This window comes from Stomoxys calcitrans, chromosome 1, assembly GCF_963082655.1.
Source record: "Stomoxys calcitrans chromosome 1, idStoCalc2.1, whole genome shotgun sequence".
NCBI classification, from domain to species: Eukaryota; Metazoa; Arthropoda; class Insecta; order Diptera; family Muscidae; genus Stomoxys; species Stomoxys calcitrans.
The window spans coordinates 74092765-74108194 of record NC_081552.1 but is presented as its reverse complement, the minus strand read 5'-3'; the positions used below and the strand labels follow the sequence as shown (position 1 = coordinate 74108194).

Below are 15430 nucleotides of genomic sequence, written 5' to 3'. Positions count from 1 at the left end.
GACGGTGTACAATATTCGGCCCGACTGAACTTAGCTTTTGATTTTGAGATGAAACCTTTTAAAATTGGTAGAAATCGGCTCGCTAATAAGTTTTCGATAACGATTTTACGAATGTTAACTCTTGAGTTATCTCGTGTTAATTAAATATTTTTAAATTTTTGTTCCAATTCGCGAACTTGTTAAAGTTCGTTAACCAAAAACAAAATGTGTATTTAAAAAAATTAGGCCTGCTCCATTCCGAATACCTGGTTTGGAACCATCTGTATAGAAGGGTATCCAGATATCGTAGTTCAAAACGGTTCAATCAGGAATAGTGGTGCAGTATTTTTAATCAAAATGCGGTTCAGGCAATGTGTAATCCACACTGGCTGGAACGGACATTGTATTTAGGATAACACAGTGTCTGTAGCCTCCACAAGCCAAGGGGAAAACTCTCTAAGCCTTACAGTAGTGGTCGCAGCAAATTTGTCTACCCACAATGTCCAGTAGCATAAGGTTTAGCATTAGATTCAGTGCATCAGATGGCGTAGTCAGCCATCCTTTAGATTCGCCTGAGTATCAACAGTTGGTGGAGTTTTGAAGAGTCGTCCACCAGACCGCAAACACCATATAACATTATTAGACTGACAACTGCAGTATATAGCCAGTCAGCGTAACCGTTGTGCCACTTTAGTATAAAATTTGACACTTTTTTCGACGACGATACTAGTGTGACACTTTTTGATTATGCTACTTAATACCATACTTTTTGAGGATTGGCCACTTTTCCACTCCTCTGTGCCACGATTTAATAATCATTCTTTTATTGTTTGTTTTCACTTAAATAACGTGGTATATAGTTTGAATTGAATCGAATTTTCCAGAGGTGGTACCTCCCTCACAATTGCCGGCGACACATGTTCAAAAAAAAAAAAAAAATTACAAAGAGGTGTCGCTTAGTGGCATGCAGTTGAGACTTGACTATATATTGAGGGTTCACTTATATTGGGTTATGCTATGTCTACATTGACTCGTTTTGCTTATATAATTTTGAACAACATTTAGTATTTCGGATTCATATTCTTGATCGCTGTCAACATCTAAAACGGTCTAGCCATGTCCGTCCTTCTGTCTGTTGAAATCACGCTACGGTCTTTAAAAATAGAGATATTGAGCTGAAACTTTGCACAGATTCTTTTTTTTTTGTTCATAGGCAGGTTACGTTCGAAGATGGGCTATATCGGACTGCATATATCTTGATATAGCCCCCATATAGACCGATCCGCCGATTTAAGGTCTTAGGCCCATAAAAGCCACATTTATTATCGAATTTTGCTGACAATTTTTTGGGACAGTGGTTTTAGGCCACTTGACATCCATCTTCAATTTGGCTTAGATCGGTCCAGATTTGGATATTGTTGCCATATAGACCGATCTCTCGATTTAAGATTTGAGCCCATAAAAGGCGCATTTATTATCCGATGTCGCCGAAATTTGGGACAGTGAGTTGTGTTAGGCTCTTCGACATCTTTCTGAAATTTGGCTCAGATCGGTTAATATTTGGATATAACTGCCATATAAACCGATTTCTCGATTTAAGGTTTGGGCCCATAAAAGACGCATTTATTGTCCGATTTTGCCAACATTTGGGACAGTGAGTTATGTTAGGCCCATCGACATCGTTCTTCGATTCGGCTCAGATCGGTCTAGATTTGGATATAGCTGCCATATAGATCGATCTCTCGATTTAAAGTTTTGGGCCCATAAAAGGCGCATTTATTGTCCGATTTTGCCAAAATTTGGGATAGGTCCTTCAAAATCCACATGCAATTTAGCTCAGATCGGTCCTAATTTGGATACAACTGTCATATAGACCGATCGGCCGATTTAAGGTTTTAGACCCATAAAAGCCAAATTTATTATCTAATTTTGCTGAAATTGGGACACTGAGTTGTGTTAGGCCACTCGACATCCTTCTTTAATTTGACCCAGATCAGTCCAGATTTGAATATAGATTCCATATAGACCGATCTCACGATTTAAAGGCTTGGGCCGATAAAAGGCGCAATTATAATGTGGTTATGCAAAAATTTGACACAGTGCCTTATGTTAGGCTTTTCGACATCCTTGTCGTATATGGTTCAGATCAGTCTTTATTTGGATATAGCTACTAAAAGGACTAATATTTTGTTCAATAAAATTGAACAATGACTTGTAATTATTATACCACTCAATTTTCGTGCGGAATTTGATCAAAATCGGACCTTATTTCTTTATAGCTACTATGGAGGCATAAATTATGCATTTTTCATCGGATTATGACAAAAGATGGTTAACATGTATACCTGAGGTGGTGGGTGTCCAAAGTTTGGTCCGGCCGAACTTAACGCTGTTTTACTAGTTTTATCTATAAAATTCTTCAATGGAATCTCAATTTGGATTTTATGAAAAATTTTTTTGGACAAAATTCAATTTCAATATACCATACACCACTACTGTGGTACATGGTATTACAACTTAGTGCTTTTGTTCATAACACCCAGAAGGAAGAGAGTTGGACCCATTGATAAGTATACCGATCGACTCAGAATCACTTTCTGATGCGACTTTGCTATGTCCGGCTGTCTGTCCGTCCATCCATGTTAATTTGTGTACAAAGTAAAGGTCGCAACTATCATCATATTGTTTTAAAATTTGGTACAGACATGTTTTTCGGCCTAGAGTCGAAGCCTCTTGAAATTAGAAACAAATCGATTCAGTTTTGGATATAACTCCTATATATATGTTGCCCCGATTAACCGATTCTCTCGAAATGATTTTCTCTTGACTTTCGACATTACTGGTGAATTTCATGGAAATTGGTTAAGATTTGCATATAGCTCTTCAATGTATATATCGCCCGATTTTCACTTCTAGAGCCACTGCAAGCGCATTTATTGACCAATCTTCGAAATTTTGTACGACGCTTTCCGCGACAACTACCACAATATCTGAGAAGTTTGCTCGAAATCGGTTCAGATTTGGATATAGCACCCATATACATGATCGTCCGATTTTGAGAAATATTGCAATTAAGTGCTTATTTGTTAACCGATTAACCGAAATTCGACAGGAAGGATTTTCTTATGACTCTTGATATTACATGTGAATTTCACAGAAATCGGTTAAGATTTAGATATAGCTGTCATATATGTATATCGCCCTATTTTCACTCCAAGAGCCATTGCAAGCTCATTTATTGACCAGTATTGTCAAAATTTTGCAAAACGTTTTCCACGACGACTACCACAATACCAGGGAAGTTAGCTCGAAATCGGTTCGGATTTAGATATAGCTGCCATATATGTGTTCGTCAGATTTTGGGTAAAGTGCAATAATGTTGTCATTTGTCAACCGTAGTTATTACGAGGGTTGCTTTTTATATTTCGGGATTAGAGAACACAAGCAAATTTTAAACATCGAAAATTATTTTTCAAAATATTCCCCATTATGATATTTGCACTTTTGCATGCGTTTGAACCGATTGTCGAAGCACTTTTGCCACTCTGATTGAGGTATCTCTAAAACATGCATTCTCAACGCATCCAGCGCTTCTTCAGGTGTCGAAAAACGTTGACCTCTTATGTTGCCAAGTCAGCCAACTATACGGCGGATGACTCATCAAATCGATGTTTTTAGTGCTCAAAAATGCAGTTAATTGAGCCGATGTGTGAGAGCTCGCATTGTCGTGGTGAAGAGTGATCCTTCTTCGGCTGTAGGTTTTCCTCGTTTCTCGAAAGACAACTGGCAAACAAATGATTGTGTACCACTCAGAATGGACTGTTCTGCGTTGTTCTAGTGGTACGGTTGCGACATATCCAGTTTTTCCGAAAAAACAGGTGATCATTTTCATGGAAATGCTTCGTGCTTGAGCAACTTTTGTTGGATTTGGCTCATCTTGAAACACCCATACAGTAGATTGCAGTTAACTTTCGGGCTCATCCGAGGTTAGGTTGAAAAGAGGGTGCAGATATTCATCCGCCCCATGCCACTATGGACATACACCTAAGCCAGTAATCGGCTTGTTACTATAAAGTAACCTCTAAAGGTTACTATAAAGTAACCTCTAAAAAGAAAATTTTATGTTAGGAATTCCGTGCTACTTACAAAATCCTTAATTGTTTTTAATACCACTCCCCTAAGTTGGTTCATGTCTGGTATTGTGTCTCCACCTAAGTGCCGGTATCTGTTAGACGCGAAAGCCGGGCAATAACAAAGGAAATGCTCCAACGTCTCATCATCTTCCCCGCATGCCCATGCTATCACTTGCCGCACCGATTTTACAAAAGTGAGCTCGTAGTCCAATGTGTCCCGTTATGATACCAATAGCTATACTGACCTCCTTCTTGCTTCCTTTCAGTAATAGTCTCGTCTTCTCACGATCTAGATCTCCCCATAGGATTTTTGCCGTCCTACCGATCGTTTCGTTGTTGCATACGCATTCGTCGCCCACTCTCTAAACTCGGACTGCGTCGACCCGAAAGGCTTCGGATTAACCAAGGTTAATGACGATAGTCCCCTGGCCTTCACCGCCATATATAAATTGTTAATGCCTATATTCTAAAGTGTGTTGATGCCTAGAAACTCCAGTTCTATATATGCGCTATATGCATGCTGTTGCCGAAACAGGCATTGTCCAAGAATCATTGCCCTAAGATATGTATTATCAACCTCTCTGGAGTCTTCAGTATAAATGATGACAGACTAACCACCGACGAATACATATCAGTGACAACCTCTTATGGCGCCACGTTGTCTGTTGGAGAATTTCCCGGGAAATGTGTACCAACGAGTAGTTAGAGTATTTCCTCACTAGACACTGTCCACACATTCTCTGACTTCTGAATATATCCCACCGTAATAGGTTTCGAGAATAGGATCTTTCTTAGCCTAAAAGCCTCAGATGTATCATCCATATAGCTGTGGAACTCCACCCTGGATTTGTTTTAAACCTTTTTCCGCTCGTCCTTGTATTTTCTTAGTTCAGCCTTATAGACGTTCCAATCTTGTGGGTCTCTTGTGTCGTTTACTCTGTTGAGGAGTTTTGTACAGTCCTTCCTTAGACCCACCAATTTTGTGGTCCTTCATGGCGGTCGCAGTTTGCCCCTTGGCTTGGTTCTAGGACATACTGACACAAGCGAGTCATTCAGGGTCTTCGTCATCCACTTGAACATTATGTCTATGTCCACCGGTTTCACTTCCTTTCTAAAAGGGATAGTCGTGGAAAATGTGGAAGTTGGTAAGGGGGACCCTCCCCCTTACCCTTATTTTCAGAAACGCCAGATCTCGGAAATGGGTGGTGCAATTTAAGCAAAATTTTGTGTGCTCTCTTATAGTAACATAAAAAAAAAGTTTCTATCCAAATTTTGGATGGGGTACCTAGGGGGCCACCCACAAAATTTACCAAATATATATATATAGACCAATCACGAGAATATAGGACGTAAATGAAAGGTATTTAAGATTAGAAAGCGTATTTGATATCCAATTGTCGGACTATGTGTTTGGGAGAACACCCAACCCCCAAAATACCCCTCAATCGGACATATTTACCGACCATGGCAATATGGGACTCAAATAAAAGGTATTTGAGAGTAAAATACGAATCTGATATCCAAATGTGGGGCCAAATTTCTGGAGGTCCACCCCTTCCCCAAAGCACCCCCAAACAGGACTTATTTACTGACCATAGCAATATGGGGCTTAAATAAAAGGTATTTGAGTGTAGAATACGAATCTGATATCCAGATGTGGGACCACGTGTTTGGGGACCGCCCATCCCCGAGAACATCCCTCAAAGAGGACAAATGTACGACCATAGCAATATGGGATTCAAATGAAAGGTCTTTGGAAGTAAAGCACAAATAAGACATCAATATTGGGGAAAAGTGTCTATGGGGCCACCCCACCCCCACAATACCACCCAAAAAGGAAGTAGTTGCTGACTATAGCAATATGAGACTCAAATACGAGGTTTTTTTTAGAATAGAACAAGAATCTGATATATATTTTCAAAGCCAAGTCACTGAGTGGCCTTCCATCCCCCAAAACACCCCCTAACTGGTAATTTTTGCCGACTATGGAAAAGGGGGCTCAAATGAAAGGTATTTGGGAGTAGACCATGAATCTGATATCAACATTGGGGACCAACTGTCTAGGGGGACGTCCCACCACCATAACAACCCTAAAATGGGACGTATTTGCTCACCAAGACAATTTGGGTCTTCTAGACAGTTGAGCTCGATATTCACAGTTTTTAGGGCTCATCCACCACCCGGAGATATTTGCTGGCTTTTACAATAAAGGATTTAAATGAATCGTATTTGAGATAAGATAACGAATTCGATATCCAATTTTGAGGCCAATGGCAAACGGTAAATATTTTTCGACCATGCCAATAGGTTGCTCAAATGAAAGGTATTCAAGATTAGAAAACGAATTTGATAAACAATTTAGGGGCCGGGGGGACCTCCTCACCCCAGAAAACACCCCTTAATTGAACATAAATGGAGAAAATTTTCCATCCATGGCAATATGGGGCTCAAATGAAAGGTATTTGGAAGTAGAGCACGAAATTCGTACCCATTTTCGGGACCATGTTTGTAGGGGTCCACATATTTACGATATTTTTGAGCTTTTTAACTTTTAAAATTTTGAAAATAGCAGGAAATGTTTGCTGTTTTAGAACAAATTTCTGCTGTCCCATTTTCAGCAGACTTTCTGCTGTTTCAGCAAACATTTTTGTTATTTTTAATAACAAATTTCGATGAGTGTACCAATGGTCTAAATCGGTTCACAACCTGATATAGCTCCCGTAGGCACTGATCTCCCGATAATACTTGGGCCCCTAGAGGGAGCAATTGTTATCCGATTTGTATTACGACTTCTTCTACGACTTTTAACATACACTCAACCAAATTTGTTATTCAAAACAGCAAAAATGTTTGCTAAAACAGCAGTATCAGCAAATATTTCGGTCAGCTAAATCAGCAAACAAAATCTGCTCTTTAAAGTACAAAAATCCGCTGAAAAAAATGTTATGCTATTTGTATACCTTCCACCATAGGATGAAGGTATACCAATTTCGTCATTCTGTTTGTAACTCCTCGAAATATTCGTCTAAGACCCCATAGAGTATATATTTTCTTGATCGTCATGACATTTTAAGTTGATCTAGCCATGTCCGTTCGACCGTCCGTCTGTCTGTCGAAAGCACGATAACTTTCGAAAGAGTGAAGCTAGCCGCTTGAAATTTTGCAGAAATACTTCTTATCGTTGTAGGTTGGTTGGGATGGTCCATGTTTTGATATAGCTGCCATATAAACCGATTTGGGGTCTTGAATTCTTGAGCCTCTAGAGGACGCAATTCCTATCCGATTTGGCTGAAATTTTGCATAACGTGTTTCGATATGACTTCCAACAACTGTGCCAAGTATAGTTCAAATTGGTCCATAACCTGATATTGCAGCCATATAAACCGGTCTGGGGTCTTGACTTCTTGAGCCTCTAGTTTCTTTCTTTTAAATTACGATCGTGATTGAAATTTAGGAAATTTTCAATTCCAAAATTAATTGATTCAATCATTTTTGTACCCACCATCATAGGATGGGGTATACTATTCTAGTCATTCCGTTTGTAACATCTCGAAATATTGATCTATACTCTTGATCATCTCGACGCTCTGAGTCGATCTAGCCATGTCGGTCCGTCCGTCATCAGACTAATATTTCAAGGTGTAAATACCTAAAAAGTGTCGCCAACACTGGGAGGGGATAACCACCGCTGAAATTTGGTTCTGATGCACAACTCAATGCATATATCCTTCAAATAAGTCCACCCGGCGATTGGACTTTGTGTGGTCCTAGAAGAGTCAATCATTACCCGATTTTATTTCTGTTGTAGAATTCATGCCCTCAAGACATGAAATATTAGTTTTCGTCATAAGCATCTGCAGTTCCGTCGCCATTGAACCAGTGATGGGTCCGTAGTAGACGACCCGCTGCAGTCAGGTGCCCACTTCTTAGAGCATAACACTACCTGTAGTTTTTTTGATTGGCTAGTAAAACTGTCACTGTTTACCTATAACAAGGTCAAGTGATATTTTTGGGCAGCGATTTAAAAGCAAATCCACGACACTTACTGGTTTAAATATGGTCTGATATTCTGGGCACAAATTTGAGAAAATGTTTTCTTAAATAAGGTGATATCAGACGACACGTATTTGTCATTTGACATTTCAAACATAACACCTCTGAAAGTTTACACACAGATATTGGAAATCATACCACAAGTTTTTGTGCCAAATTTAAGCCAAATCGGATGAAAATACAGGCTTCTAAGGACTCAAAAAATCAAAACAGGGGATCAGTTTATAGCCAAATTTGTTATCCACTCCTAATGCTGGCGACATTTGTGAGGTACTATGCAATGTAAAAACGTCTCCCTAAAGAGGTGTCACACAGGGGCACGTCGTTCGGATTCGGGTATAAAAAGGAGGTCCCTAATCGTTGAGTTTAAAACATGAATTGAACATCACTTATGCATATGTGAGAAGTTTGTCCCTGTTCCTTAATGAAATATTCATGGGCAAAGTTGCAATAGCGAAATTTGAACCGATATGGTCCATTTGCAATCCCCAACAATCTAACGCAGTAAGAAGTGTCTGTGAAAATTTGCAATACTTCGAGGTGCTATAAACGGAATGACTAGACTAGTATACCACCCATCATATGGTGGTGGATATAATAATAGCACGTTAAGTTCGGCCGGGCTGAATCTTATATATCCTCCACCATGGATCGCATGCAGAAATAGTCGGTCGGAAACGCCGACGTTTAATACATACGTCAAAAAACGTCATAAACTTAGCCAAAAAACCAATCTTTGACGGAATTGGGAAATAATTAGGAAATTTTACAATTAGTTTAAACTTTTGTGAATTGAAGAATGTAGCAGCACAGGTAAGAACGTGTTCCTATAGCAGAAAACGTCTGACTTCCAATCCTAACGAGAACATCAACAACCTTTTTTTACTGTTTTTTTTCCCTCACTAATACATACTGGCGGTATTTCTGAACATCTTAACGTGGTCAAACTGCTCCGGAAGGCAGAGCGCTGATTATAAATAGATTTAAAATAAAAACTTTTTGATTAAATTTGTAATTTTGAAAAATTCTAAAACAATGATATGTTGTCGAAACTAAACAGGAAGCGGAGCAATTTCGATGTTTATGACGTTTACTACTTTTTAAACGTTTTATACAAGCATATGACCTTTTCGACGTTCTTCTTATGGCTATTCATAGAAAAATACCACCTCCAAAACTTCAGGCAAATCGAGTGATAATTGCGCCCTCCTGAGGCTCAGGAAGTAAAATTTTTGGATGAGTTTATATGGAAGCTATATCAGGCTATGAACTGATTTAGGCTATAATTGCCACGAAGCACTTTTGCCACTCTGATTGAGGTATCTCCAAAACATGCATTCTGAACTAATCAAACGCTTTTTCAGGTGTAGAAAAACGGTCTGATACGCTTAAATCCACGAATCGTCACCTGTCACGATATCATAGACGCACCCGATCGTATTATTGGAGCATTTCTTTCGATCAATCGACAATCGCGATTGACAAATTGTGTAGGATCCATCGCGAACACATTTTTTTGACGGTCAAATGTTCATCCAATATTGTATGTATGCTGGTCCCACTAATGCCTAAAGTAGTCTCAATCTCACGATAGGTCACATGACGACCTTGCAATATCATGCACAGTCATGAAATTCGTCTTGGAGTGAACTACGACCTCGTTTGAATTCACCATACCATCGATAAACACTGGTCCATGATGGAGCTTCATCGCCAAAAATTGAATTAATTTCTTCGATGCATTGTTGTTGAGGCACTCCACGTCAAAAGTTGTAAAAAATAATCACACGAAAATGTTGACGATTTAGTTACTGTAAACAACACAAAAAGCGCTCTATGTCAAAACGTTCTGAGTACGTATAACCTCAAAATTTTCAAGCTTTACGATAGAGCTGTCAGATTTCAACACAAGGGTTGTTCAATCCCGATATATAAGAGGCAACCCTCGTATAGCCCCATACTGTGGTGGATGGTATAAAAATTATTATTTCTTTTCAAATTTTTTTTTTGTCTCATGTGAAAAAATCAAATCTCTAACACACAAAAATTTGCGTTAACAGACGGACAATCTATAAAAGTCTCAAAACGAAAAATGTAAATAAAAATTACTAGCAAAAGCGAAATTAGTTCTGCAAAGAGCATACCAGGTGGTTTTGCAAAAGTTAAAAAAAAAATTGAAAAAAAAAATCAAAATTTATCTTATTAATGTTTAAATATTATTTGAAATTTTAATTTAAAAAAGTTCCTGGAATTTGTCACTCCCAGCGGCTCTTTGCAATAGATTTATTAGTTTAATAATAAATGTTACAAAATTGTATTATAGATACACATATTTGTTAAAGCCTTAAAATAATTGCCTTTAACTTGAAACAATTTTTTGAAGTATACTTTTAGGCATAATTAAATAGGGAAAGGCCAGATGGCCCATACCAACTCATAACATGTTTTTGAAAGTCTTTCAAGACCCATTCAGCACTTATTAAACAAATTGCAATTTATTACTAACAAATTTATACATAAACATAGCATACAAGTGAAAGATGTTCTCAAACCATACGTACTGTAAATACATGCATGTGTAATTAAGATATTTTTAAATAAATTTCTTAAAGGAATTTGTATTACCAAGCCAACATCCAATGTTTTTTAATCGAATCAAGCACTGAAAACCGGTTTTAATGAAATTTATGAGTTTGAAAGTCGCCGGTTCATGTTGTTGGTTATTTAAAGAGTATGAACTATTTTTAGCCATTCGATGCGTTGGAAACATTCGTTAATTTCTTCCTCCAAGAAAGTTACAGCGAATACCAAAATAGAAATACTTTGAAATAAGCATATAAAAGTTCTGAGCATTGTTGACAGAGACACTCAGTGCGAATACAGTAGTAGGCGTGGAAACATGAATCCTTTTGTGATACTAGTGGCAGGTTGGTATGGGATTCGTTTTAAGTTTCTCAGAGTTCTAATTCAACTGGTTTTGGTTTTTTTTTCAGTTCTGCTGTCTGTCCAAGCAGCGACAGTGCCTCCAGTGGTCAGTGAAGATAAAGTTAATATGCCACTCTCAGGCCATAAGGAAGTCGACACCGAAGTTCCCGCACTGGTAGTGGAAGTCAGCAAACATCATAAGCATAATTCAAATGAAGCAGTACCCGAAGTTATGATTACAACGATAATGCCAATGGTAGATCAAGTCCCCGAAGTAGCAATGGCGAAGGATCATACAGTAGCTAAGGTTGCTGAAATGGTACCAGAAGTTATGATGACTACTGTAAAGCCCGATGATAAAGTTTCGGATGTTGTGGTATCTAAAGGAACACCCTTTGTAGATCCTGTTCGCAAAGTCCCCGATATTATGGTAACCACAGCAAAGCCCTTGGCGAATGTAGTTTCGGAAGTGAAAGTACCTGTACCGGCACCTGTAGTAAAAATGAGTGAAACAATGCCCACAGTAGCTTCTCATGTCATGCCAAAAAAAGATCCAGTGGTAGTTGTTCCACTTACAGTTTCTCCCGTCGAGAAAGATGCATCTGATGTGAAAGACAAAATGGAGCATGTGATAAAACGTAGATCTGTTGCAGTCCATGTACCTGGGGTAGTTGTAACCACTGTTAAACCTAAGGTAGATGAAGTTTCTGGAGTTATGGTACCAAAGGTGATCCGAGTTTCAACAGATGTCCCAGTAAGGGTAACAACTCCTGAGGTTAAACCTGTGGTCAATAACGCCATGGATATTAAAATGACGAAAGATGTACCGGTGCCAGCGATGATGGTGAAAAACACCAATGTTATAGATCCCAAAGTTGATGACGTTCAAGTTCCTGAAGTTGTGGTCACCACGGTTAATCCCATGGAAAATGAAGTTTCAGATGTTGTAATGAAGAAAGCAGAACCTGTTGTTCCTGTAACAGGTCAACCCACTATAAGTCAGGGATTACCGCAAACTATAATAAACGCTATTGTTAAATCACTATCAACGAGTCTTGGAGGAGGACATGCCATAAATCGAAGATCAGTTGATGTCGTTAAAGGTATGGTGCAAGTACCTGAAGTCATGGTGACCACTGTTAAACCTGCAGTTGTGGATGCAGTAGTAAAAAATGGGGTTACTGTTGGAGTGGTACCTGTACCAGTTGAGCAAAATGTAAACCAGGTCCCTGTAAAAGGTATTCCACTGCCAGTTGTGCCTTCCAATGTCAAAGAAATAACCAGGATAACCGAAATTCATAACACCGACCAAGAAATTAAAAGAAGATCACTTGATGTACAAGCTCCAGAGGTTATGGTAACAACCGTTAAATCCATGACAGAAGAGGTTCCTGAGGTTATGATGAAAAAATCTAAAGTACCTGTGGTTGTTCCTGTACCCGTTCAACCTGTGAAAGATGTTACCGTCACCAAAGTTCCTTCGGTAAAGTTTCCAGAAGTCGTAGTTACCACTGTCAAGCCCATGGTGAATGAAGTTCATCAAGTAATGGAGAAAGCACAAGTACCAGTAATCGTTCAGGAACAAGTCCAACCTTTTGTGAACCCTGTCATGGTCACCAAGGTGCCGTCTGTTGTAATAGGGGGTCCTGGTCATAGTGTCAAACGAAGATCGGTAGATGCCGAAAATCACATGGTTCATGTTCCTTTGGAAGTCTCAACCAAGGATCATAAAGTCAATAATGATGCTGCAGAAGTTGTGGTAAACAAAGATCAACCTTTGGTGGCTGCTGATAAAGTTCCGATACCCCAAGTCATAGTAACCACCGTTAAACCCAAGGTAAACAAAGTTCCTGAAGTTATGATGAAAGGTGAACCCGTGGTTGTGGCTCCGGTTTCCAATGTAAACCAAGTTTCTCCTGTTGGGGATCACATTGTTAAGCGAAGATCACTAGAGATGGTTACCACTGAAATGCCAGTGCAACAATCAAAAATGGTAACCACTGTGAAACCAATGGTAAAAGATGTCACTGAAACAATGGAGACAAAAGAAAAGGTTTCCGTACCAAAAGTTATGGTTACCACTGTGAAACCCAATTTGGTGGATATCAATGGAGTAATAGTTAAGGATGTACAAGAAATACCCAATGTACATCCTGTTCTTTTTGCTGATGATGCGGTGAAAGAAGTTGTGCCTGGAGTTGTGCATATCAATGAGAAAAGCCAAAACGATGTACTGCCACCCATACTCCATCGTCCCCATATTAAAGATGAGGCAGTTGTACCACATGTACCCCTCAGTCCTCCCATAACCGAAGATGTCAAGGATTCAGAATCTTCAGAGGAGGATGAGTCAGCAAGTCATCATCACTCCGAAGAGGATAAGAAAGACAATCATCATCAAAAGATTGTAACACGCCAAAGACGTGCCCAACCATTTTGGGACAAGAATGATTTGGTTACAGCCAAACCCAAGTTAGAAACTGATCCCAAGGTTATTGCCAATATTTTGGCCAAATCCAAATCGGTTAAACTAAATCATAGAGCCATGCGATCTGTCACCGATGACAATGCCCAGATGATACCAAACAAACCTGCCATCAACCACCAGACTAAGGCTGAAGATGCTGCCACCTCCCATATGGATCCTTGTGATTTGCTATGTACCAAATTTGAAATTGATCCCGTTTGTGCCACAAACGGCCTATGCCTACACGAGTTCCCAAATCAATGCATGCTGGAGACATATAACTGCCGTCATCCTAAGAACAAATTTGTTGCCACCCGCGATCAACGCTGCCTGATGAGTTGGTTGGATTTCTGCAAGGAAATCGATTTAGATTAAGAGCAATAGGAAGAGATAAACATTTTATTATTTGTACATAATAAAGAAAGAGTAGAATTTTTAGGATTTTGATATACTAAGAAATAATGCTTTTATTTAAAAGATTTTTTTTTTAAACCCTCCACCATAGGATGGGGGTATACTTATTTCGTCATTCCGTTTGTAACACATCGTCTTTTCGTTTGTAATACATTCTTGATCGTCTTGACGTTCTGAGTCGATTTAGTCATGTCCGCCGTAACTTTCGAAGGAATAAAGCTGCACTCAAAAAACTTTGAATCTCAACACTAGTTCAAAAAGGAACTAAATTCGGGAAATATTGAACTTCCTATGACGCTACGAGTTCAATAATTTAATAACAGCTACGAATTTCTGTTTACAGAGTAATAGTTCATTTTTTAACTTCCCACAGGAAAAATATGAACTAGCGGGCATTGAAAGTGAAAGGAAAAATTAATGAAAAAATCGCTATTTTCGAACCCTTTGAAGCATCCAATTGGAGATTGGAGAAAAAATCTTAATAACGTAACCCACACTGAAAAAAACTTGTCCCAAAACTTATGATATTTCCTTATTTATAGCATTTTTGCAATGAAACCGAACCAAATAACCAAAACTTCAAAATTAAAATGCTATCTTTAAATTGAATTCCCTATTTACTAACGAACATAACCATCCGTTTCAAATTTTTATCGCTGACTGATACTAATTTTACTTCACCGATGAAAAAATTCTTTTTATACCTTCCACCAATTTCGTCATTTTGTTTATAACTACTCGAAACCTTCGTCTGAGACCCCATAAAGTATATATATTCTTGATCGTCGTGACATTTTATGTCGATCTAGCCGTCCGTCCATCTGTCCGTCCGTCTGTCTGTCGAAAGCACGCTAACTTTCGAAGGAGTAAAGCTAGCAGTTTGAAAATTTGCACAAATATTTCTTATTAGTGTAGGTCGGTTGGGATTGTAAATGGGCCATATCCGTCCACGTTTTGATATAGCTGCCATATAAACCGGTCTTGGGTCTTGACTTCTTGGATCTCTAGAGCAATTCTTATCCGATTGGAATGAAATTTTGCACGACGTGTTCTGTTATGATATCCAACAACTGTACCAAGTATGATTCCAATCGGTCCATAACCTGATATAGCTCCCATATAAACCGGTCTTGGGTCTTGATTTCTTGGGTCTCAAGAGGGCGCAGTTCTTATCCGATTTTAATGAAATTTTGCACGACGTGTTTCGTTATGATATTCAACAACTGTGCCAAATATGGTTCAAATCGGTCCATAACCTGATATAGATGTCATTTCAACCGATCTTGTGTCTTGACTTCTTGAGCCTCTAGAGGGCGCAATTCTTTTTCGATTTGAATGAATTTTTGCAAGAAGTGTTTTGTTATGATATCCAACAACTGTATGGTTGAAGTATGGTTGAAATCGGTTTATAACTTTATATAGCTGTCATGTAAACAGATCTGGGGACTTGACTTCTTGA

The 15430-nt window shown here is 38.8% G+C and overlaps 1 protein-coding gene across 1 annotated transcript; it reads left to right on the top strand.

Moving 5' to 3' along the window:
- The first annotated feature begins 223 nt into the window (after positions 1–223).
- On the top strand, positions 224–13932 carry LOC106092345 (uncharacterized). The gene is made up of 2 exons (XM_013259175.2): positions 224–11092; positions 11159–13932. The coding sequence occupies exons 1-2, from the start codon at positions 11065–11067 to the stop codon at positions 13930–13932; spliced, it is 2802 nt and encodes a 933-aa protein (XP_013114629.2). The 5' UTR covers positions 224–11064.
- Positions 13933–15430: the final 1498 nt, after the last annotated feature.

Bases quoted from the DNA above. Each gene is read 5' to 3' on its own strand.
- LOC106092345 (XM_013259175.2), top strand. From the start codon at position 11,065: ATGAATCCTTTTGTGATACTAGTGGCAG. The intron at 11,093-11,158 runs GTTGGTATGGGA...TTTTTTTTTCAG, and splicing joins TTTTGTGATACTAGTGGCAG to TTCTGCTGTCTGTCCAAGCA.